Source organism: Oncorhynchus nerka, linkage group LG11 (assembly GCF_034236695.1).
Source record: "Oncorhynchus nerka isolate Pitt River linkage group LG11, Oner_Uvic_2.0, whole genome shotgun sequence".
NCBI classification, from domain to species: domain Eukaryota; kingdom Metazoa; phylum Chordata; class Actinopteri; order Salmoniformes; family Salmonidae; genus Oncorhynchus; species Oncorhynchus nerka.
Window position 1 is genome coordinate 8,073,067 of NC_088406.1, and position 7,793 is coordinate 8,080,859.

Here is a 7,793-nt window from a genome sequence, read left to right on the forward strand (position 1 = left end):
TCAAGGGGGACCGTTGCCAAGGGGGACCGTTGCCAAGTGGGACCGTTGTCAAGGGGAGGGGGGGCAGTGGATCAAAGCCAGCCTTGTGCCTCTGTTCTCCAAAACACATTAGCAGAAATGTCACTTTACAGCACACAGTCAGCTGCATATCTGTCAATAGGAGATGATTTTGTCTAATCAGATACTTTAGGAATGAAATAATCAAATGAATGATAATGGGGCTGCATCCCTAATGGCAAACCTATATAGTGTACTACTTTTGATCAGAACCCTATTCCCTATTGGCCCTGGTCAAAAGTAGTGCACTAAATAGGGAATAGAGTGCCCTTTGGGACACATATTTGACAATTGCTTTTTTTACATGATAAAAGCTACATTTTATGTAACACCTAGTGTAACTACAGGGGGATTATGTGTAAGAAACCTACATTTACTGCACAAAGCACACAACCACATCAACACAATTTGTAAATATATTTACACAAATAATCTTTAGGGACGTCACTAAAATAAAAACGTGTCCTTATACACCCCACCAATACAAAAGTAAATACACATATGGAAACAAAGGATAATACAAAATAAAAATGTTAAAAAATAGGATTGAAGGTTTCCTCAAACTCTTCTCTTTCTGAGTTCACAGTTAACCAGTTAACCAGTTAACCTATTATAAGTGTATTTAGTATCTCTAAACAGATTTCTTACAAACAAATCCGATAGACACGTTTTTTTCCCCTCAACATGTTATGATAATTTTAAAATTAATCCTCTCTTTGTGAGTTTCACAGTGTATTACAATCATTTTAGTCTCTTACTTTATGCTGATATTCATCTTTTAACACAACCGAAAGGCTTCTTTTCAAAACGTACTCGTAAGAACACATCGGTTCCTCTATGTCGGTAGAAAACACTAAGTCCCTTTCCTTCCCCTTTAGCCACAACACTCAGAGGTAAGCCACAGCACTGCGTTCCGAGGGGTACCTGGAGGGGTAGTGGTTGGACCCGGGGTAGCTGCTACTGGACGGCTGCCTCTGTAGAGGCTGGGGCTGGTACTGGGGCTGGTACTGGGGCTGGTACTGTGGTTGAGGGGCGTAAGACATGTATTGACTAGGGCTGTTCCTGGAGTACATGTAGTTGTCTTGTCTTTTATCCTCTTTGATGTTACAGCAGCAGAACATGCAGCCACCGGCGAAGAGGAAGGCAGAGGAGACCCATCCGATGTAGAGTGCCTCTCCCAGCTCCCTGCGCTGGGCGTCGATCAGCAGCGGGTTGTAGAAGTCACGGATGATCGTGTGACCCGTCCAGGAGACTGGGATGATGACGCAGACGCAGGCCCCGAGGATCATGCTGCCAGCGACGATGAGCACCATGCGTTTGGCCCGGTCGTTGTCCCGGATGCAGGCCGTGCACTGTAAGCCCAGGATAGAGATGAGCAGCCCCACCCCTCCCAGAGCCAAGGCACAGCACATCAGACCCCTGGCCGCCTGCAGGTCTGGAGGCAGAGCCAGGAGGGAGTCGTACACTTTACACTGCATCCTGATGTTGGCCTGTCTAAAGCAATTCATCCACAGACCCTCGTAGCGCGTCTCGAACACGATGATGTTCTCGCCGATGAAGGCCGTCACGCGCCACATGGGCATCCCCGTGCTGGCTGCGGTCCCGATCAGACCGATGAGAGACAGCAACAAGCCAATGATCTCCAGAGCTGAGTTGGCCATGGTCTCACTCTGTCCTGCCTAACTCACCTAGACCTAATAGACAACAGGCTGAGGAGAGTCGCACTAGTGTCTAACTAACCCACCTAGTCAACAGGCGTGAAGGGAGTGGCAGTAAGATCTGACTACAGTGAGGAGCTGCTTCCCTTCTTCCTCTCCGGAGAAGTTTTGCATCCTGTTGGAAGACGAGAGGAGCTGGTAGGTGATAGGTGTACAGGTGGTAGGTAAAGCCTCCTCCCTCCCTCTCTTTCCCTGGTCAGGACAGGTGAATGGGAGGGGACTGGGTCTGTTGCTAGGAGACAGAATCCCTGGGGATAGGAAGTGTTGTTCTATTGTAACAGTAGGTCTGGGAGCTGTAGGAGGTGGGGAAGGAGGTGTGTGTGTGTGTGTGTGTGTGTGTGTGTGTGTGTGTGTGTGTGTGTGTGTGTGTGTGTGTGTGTGTGTGTTGTGTGTGTTTTGTGTGTTGGAGTGTGTGTAGTATGTGTGAGTGTGTAGGTAGAGTCCAGTGAGTGTGTGGGTAGAGTCCAGTCAGTGTGTGGGTAGAGTCCAGTCAGTGTGTGTGTAGAGTCCAGTCAGTGTGTGTGTAGAGTCCAGTCAGTGTGTGGGTAGAGTCCAGTCAGTGTGTGGGTAGAGTCCAGTCAGTGTGTGTGTAGAGTCCAGTCTATGTGTGGGTAGAGTCCAGTCAGTGTGTGGGTAGAGTCCAGTCAGTGTGTGGGTAGAGTCCAGTCAGTGTGTGGGTAGAGTCCAGTCAGTGTGTGGGTAGAGTCCAGTCAGTGTGTGGGTAGAGTCCAGTCAGTGTGTGGGTAGAGTCCAGTCGGTGTGTGGGTAGAGTCCAGTCGGTGTGTGGGTAGAGTCCAGTCGGGGGTGTGGGTAGAGTCCAGTCGGTGTGTGGGTAGAGTCCAGTCAGTGTGTGGGTAGAGTCCAGTCAGTGTGCATAGAGCCATTGCCAGAGAGTCAGTGCAAAGAACAGTGTGTGTGTGTGTGTGTGTGTGTGTGTGTGTGTGTGTGTGTGTGTGTATGTGTGTGTCTAGCACACACTGTTTATTCACAGGGCTCAGTTTACTCTCCTGACTGGATCCTGTTTTACAAGTGACTGATCTTATTGACTGGTTGAGCTTTAGGAGAGTCTCCCAGGAATCTGCTGGGTATATGACCCAAAACAAAACACTTTAGTACCCCATACATTAAGTTTCAATTCACTTCCTGATTTGAACATCTATTGGACCCCAGCTTCCTCTGCTACTACTGCTGTACTATGGTTTTGGGTATGAATCCATCTGTCTGTCTCTGTCTCTGTATCCTGTTGCCTCAGGAGTTGTGAGCTCAGTGGTCATTCCTATACTTTCGTCCCTGACACAATACTCTCTGGTTAGATAGATTTGCATCATGGTTTGAATGTGTTTGTGTGAGTCAGTCAAGACCATTCTGGTTTAACCTGTTGCGTTCAGGTACATTTCCATTGGCAACGAAAGATACAATGGAGCATTCTAAACCCAGCATTCTAAACCTAGCATTCTAAACCCAGCATTATAAACCCAGAATTCTAAACCCAGCATTCTAAACCCAGCATTCTAAACCCAGCATTCTAAACCCAGCATTCTAAACCTAGCATTCTAAACCCAGCATTATAAACCCAGAATTCTAAACCCAGCATTCTAAACCCAGCATTCTAAACCCAGCATTCTAAACCCAGCATTCTAAACCAAGCATTCTAAACCAAGCATTCTAAACCCAGCATTATAAACCCAGAATTCTAAACCCAGCATTCTGAACACGGCATTATAAACCCAGCAATCTAAACCCAGCATTCTGAACACGGCATTCTAAACCCAGCATTCTAAACCCAGAATTCTAAACCCAGCATTCTAAACCCAGCATTCTAAACCCAGAATTCTAAACCCAGCATTCTAAACCCAGTATTCTAAACCCAGCATTATAAACCCAGCATTATAAACCCAGCATTATAAACCCAGCATTCTAAATCCAGCATTATAAACCCAGCATTCCAAACCCAGCATTCTAAATCCAGCATTCTAAACCTAGCATTTTAAACCTAGCATTATAAACCCAGCAATATAAACCCAGCATTCTAAACCCAGCATTCTAAACCCAGCATTCTAAACCCAGCATTCCAAACCCAGCATTCTAAATCCAGCATTCTAAACCCAGCATTCCAAACCCAGCATTCTAAATCCAGCATTCTAAACCTAGCATTTTAAACCTAGTATTATAAACCCAGCAATATAAACCCAGCATTATAAACCCAGAATTCTAAACTCAGCATTATAAACCCAGAATTCTAAACTCAGCATTATAAACCCAGAATTCTGAACACGGCATTATAAACCCAGCATTCCAAACCCAGCATTCTAAATCCAGCATTCTAAACCTAGCATTTTAAACCTAGCATTATAAACCCAGCAATATAAACCCAGCATTATAAACCCAGAATTCTAAACCCAGCATTATAAACCCAGAATTCTAAACCCAGTATTCTGAGCACGGCATTATAAACCCAGAATTATAAACCCAGCATTATAAACCCAGCAATATAAACCCAGCATTATAAACCCAGAATTCTAAACCCAGTATTCTGAGCACGGCATTATAAACCCAGAATTATAAACCCAGCATTATAAACCCAGTATTCTGAGCACGGCATTCTGAGCACGGCATTATAAACCCAGTATTCTGAGCACGGCATTATAAACCCAGTATTCTGAGCACGGCATTATAAACCCAGTATTCTGAGCACGGCATTCTAAACCCAGTATTCTGAGCACGGCATTCTAAACCCAGTATTCTGAGCACGGCATTATAAACCCAGTATTCTGAGCACGGCATTCTGAGCACGGCATTCTAAACCCAGTATTCTGAGCACGGCATTCTAAACCCAGTATTCTGAGCACGGCATTCTGAGCACGGCATTATAAACCCAGTATTCTGAGCACGGCATTCTAAACCCAGTATTCTGAGCACGGCATTCTGAGCACGGCATTATAAACCCAGTATTCTGAGCACGGCATTCTAAACCCAGTATTCTGAGCACGGCATTCTAAACCCAGTATTCTGAGCACGGCATTCTAAACCCAGTATTCTGAGCACGGCATTCTGAGCACGGCATTATAAACCCAGTATTCTGAGCACGGCATTCTAAACCCAGTATTCTGAGCACGGCATTCTAAACCCAGTATTCTGAGCACGGCATTATAAACCCAGTATTCTGAGCACGGCATTCTGAGCACGGCATTCCACCTGAGAGGACAGGAACTGGTTGAGTGAGAACAAACCATTCTCTGACTACATAAAAGTAATGACTAGTTTTTAGTTAGGATGATCGAAGAGAACCTGTAGATAAACCCATAATGTTCATTTTAAAATCTTCAAAAAGGTTTAGATTTACAACAAAAGGAAAAAGTGATATATGTTTTTATTGTGAACCAAATTGGGGTCAATTTAGGCCATTGCTGTAAAAAGCAGAAAACATAATGAAAACAACAAACCTTTTCATATGAAAATAGCAGGTAAACACAAACAGGGGTTTGGTCAATTGTTGGGTCAATATTAGTGAAAACTTGTGAAGCCCTATTTGCTTAACCACATTATTCCACAGCCATTGGTATGACAATATTTGCACTATACACATACCTGACAAGTAATATTTACACAATTAAACACATAACTCCCGCCTACAGGTGAACACATAGACACAACACATACAGGGAATTTCACATAGGTCTGCTTATTGATATTTTCTCTCTCTCTCTCTGAACAAAATTAATCAACGATTGGGGCCATTTCCAGCAAGAGACTTCTGGCCAGTTCAGTGCCTCTGTCTCTTCCTCCCCACTCTGACATTTCAACAACGCTTGGATACAAAGAACTCAAATTAATTATATTCTATGTAACGATATGAGTTCTGTTATATTAATTATACTTTTAATGCTTGGTTCCAAGCTGTTCAAGCTGTCCATGTTGTTCTGGGCTGGGTTTCTCTCACATGTACTGGTTAGGAGCGTAGACCACAGATCCGGGTGGAGCTGAGTAGTTGGGTTGGTAGGAATACGGCTGGTACGCGTATGCTGATCCGGGCTGGTAGTTCACTCCAGGCTGGTAGATGTACCCAGGCCCGTTGACCATCCTCTCCATCTCATCGTCTCCTACCCGGGGTGCGTGGCGACACAGCAGTATGACCCCAGCCACAAACAGCAGAGCCGAGGTCACCCATCCGATGTAGAGCGCCTCTCCCAGCTCCCTGCGCTGGGCGTCGATCAGCAGAGGGTTGTAGAAGTCACGGATGATCACGTTGGCCGTCCAGGAGACTGGGATGATGGTGGTGACACAACCCACGAGGAACAGGCATCCCCCGGTCACCAGGATGATGTGTTTGGTACGAGGCCGCTGGTCCACCACCTTGGTACACTTCATCCCCACGGCAGAGAGGATCAGGGCGATGGCGGACACAGCTACAGAGGAGCACATGAGGCCTCTGGCAGCCTGCAGCTCCGCGGGGAGGAACAGCAGAGAGTCGTACACTTTACACTGCATCCTGATGTTGGCTTGTCTATAGCAGTTCATCCACAGGCCCTCCCAGCGCGTCTCCATGACGATGATGTTCTCCTGAATAAATGCCGTCACCTTCCACATGGGCAAGCCGGTCACCGCGGAGACACCGATCAGGCCCACGAATCCGAAGACCAGCGCCACGACCTCGCAGCAGACGGCCTCGGAGCGGGCCTTCTTCTCTACTTTCTTCTTCTCCTCGTACACTGAGTCCATGTACGACTTTGCTGCTTTCTCGTCGTAGGCCGGGTCAAAGTAGGACTGAGGCGGCTTCCCATAGACACTGTATGCAGTGGCACTGCCCATGTAGGACCGGTCCATGTTGGCTGGCTGTCGATTAGAGAACCTACCGAGGACTGGCGTGTCACAGCTCTCCTGCCTCTATCTCACCAGCTGAACTAAATGAGAGGGCAGAAGCCAAATGTCTAGGTGATACACCCTACAGAGTATGTTAACGATGCTACTCTTCTGGTTCAGGTGCTTTGTGACATCAGATAAATGAAGGACAGAGAAACTGGCCCTACTTGATTTGACGACACAAACAAGTTGATTTGAAAGCTGTTGAAACCAGATTTCACAGAGACAATGACTCTGTGGATTGTGAGATGAAGGAGTACAGTACGTGGATTATTCTGTGTGTGTATTAAAGTGAAGAAGCAGATTGTTACAGTTAAGGAAGTAGAAACACAACAGGATGACTCAAACAACAAAAAACAAGCAATAATTAAATCACTTATTCTTACTAGAAGATGAAACTAAAAGTAAACATTACAAGTAATCATCTCAAAATGCTCAGGAACTCTTCACCTTCATCATAGTCATTTTATCAAGATAATTGAGTCTAATAATTGTCTAATAATATTTGCTATGCCTTTATACACAACCACTGTGTCTCAAGCAACAAAACAATCGAATGAATACATCAGATCAGAGTGAAAATAAACAATAAAAACAATTATCCGACATTCCCACGACTCAGGAAGTGTTCATCCTAATCACAGCGATGTGTTGTACCTTGGTACGACATAGTAATGCTTTATAACAGTGCAGATACACGGCATGAGGACACCAGGTTCCCCTCCGCGATTCTCAATACGTATATATATATATATCTCTCTCTCTCTCACACACACACACACACACACACACACACACACACACACACACACACACACACACACACACACACACACACACACACACACACACACACACACACACACACACACACACACACAGTTAATTACTCCTGTGTTGTGTTCCCTTCACATGTAGAGTGTATCTATACGAGCCAAGGGTACAGTTGTTGTTCTCTATAATTTAAATTACCCCAAATCAAAGTACCCCAAATCAAATCAAATGTTATTTGTCACATGCTTCGTAAACAACAGCTGTAGACTAACAGTGAAATGCTTATTTATGGGTCCTTTTCCAACAATGCAAAGTTGTAGATATAGATTTATTTATTTTTTTGAAAAATGAAGGAATAGAAATCAAATCAAATGTTATTTGTCA

The 7,793-nt window shown here is 45.1% G+C and overlaps 2 protein-coding genes across 2 annotated transcripts; both read right to left on the reverse strand.

The window, feature by feature from the left end:
• Positions 1–459: 459 nt before the first annotated feature.
• Positions 460–1,911, reverse strand: cldn8.1 (claudin 8.1). The gene has a single exon (XM_029654735.2). The coding sequence runs from the start codon at positions 1,716–1,718 to the stop codon at positions 945–947; it is 774 nt and encodes a 257-aa protein (XP_029510595.1). The 5' UTR covers positions 1,719–1,911; the 3' UTR covers positions 460–944.
• A 3,217-nt stretch (positions 1,912–5,128) lies between these two features.
• cldn8.2 (claudin 8.2) lies at positions 5,129–6,724 on the reverse strand. Its single transcript, XM_029654736.2, has one exon. It carries the CDS (start codon positions 6,597–6,599, stop codon positions 5,712–5,714), a length of 888 nt encoding a protein of 295 aa, XP_029510596.1. The 5' UTR covers positions 6,600–6,724; the 3' UTR covers positions 5,129–5,711.
• Between the last annotated feature and the right edge of the window lie 1,069 nt (positions 6,725–7,793).

What these genes read in the sequence shown, in the direction of transcription:
- cldn8.1 (XM_029654735.2), bottom strand. Translation starts at nt 1,718, where the DNA reads ATGGCCAACTCAGCTCTGGAGATCATTGGCTTGTTGCTGTCTCTCATC.
- cldn8.2 (XM_029654736.2), bottom strand. Translation starts at nt 6,599, where the DNA reads ATGGACCGGTCCTACATGGGCAGTGCCACTGCATACAGTGTCTATGGG.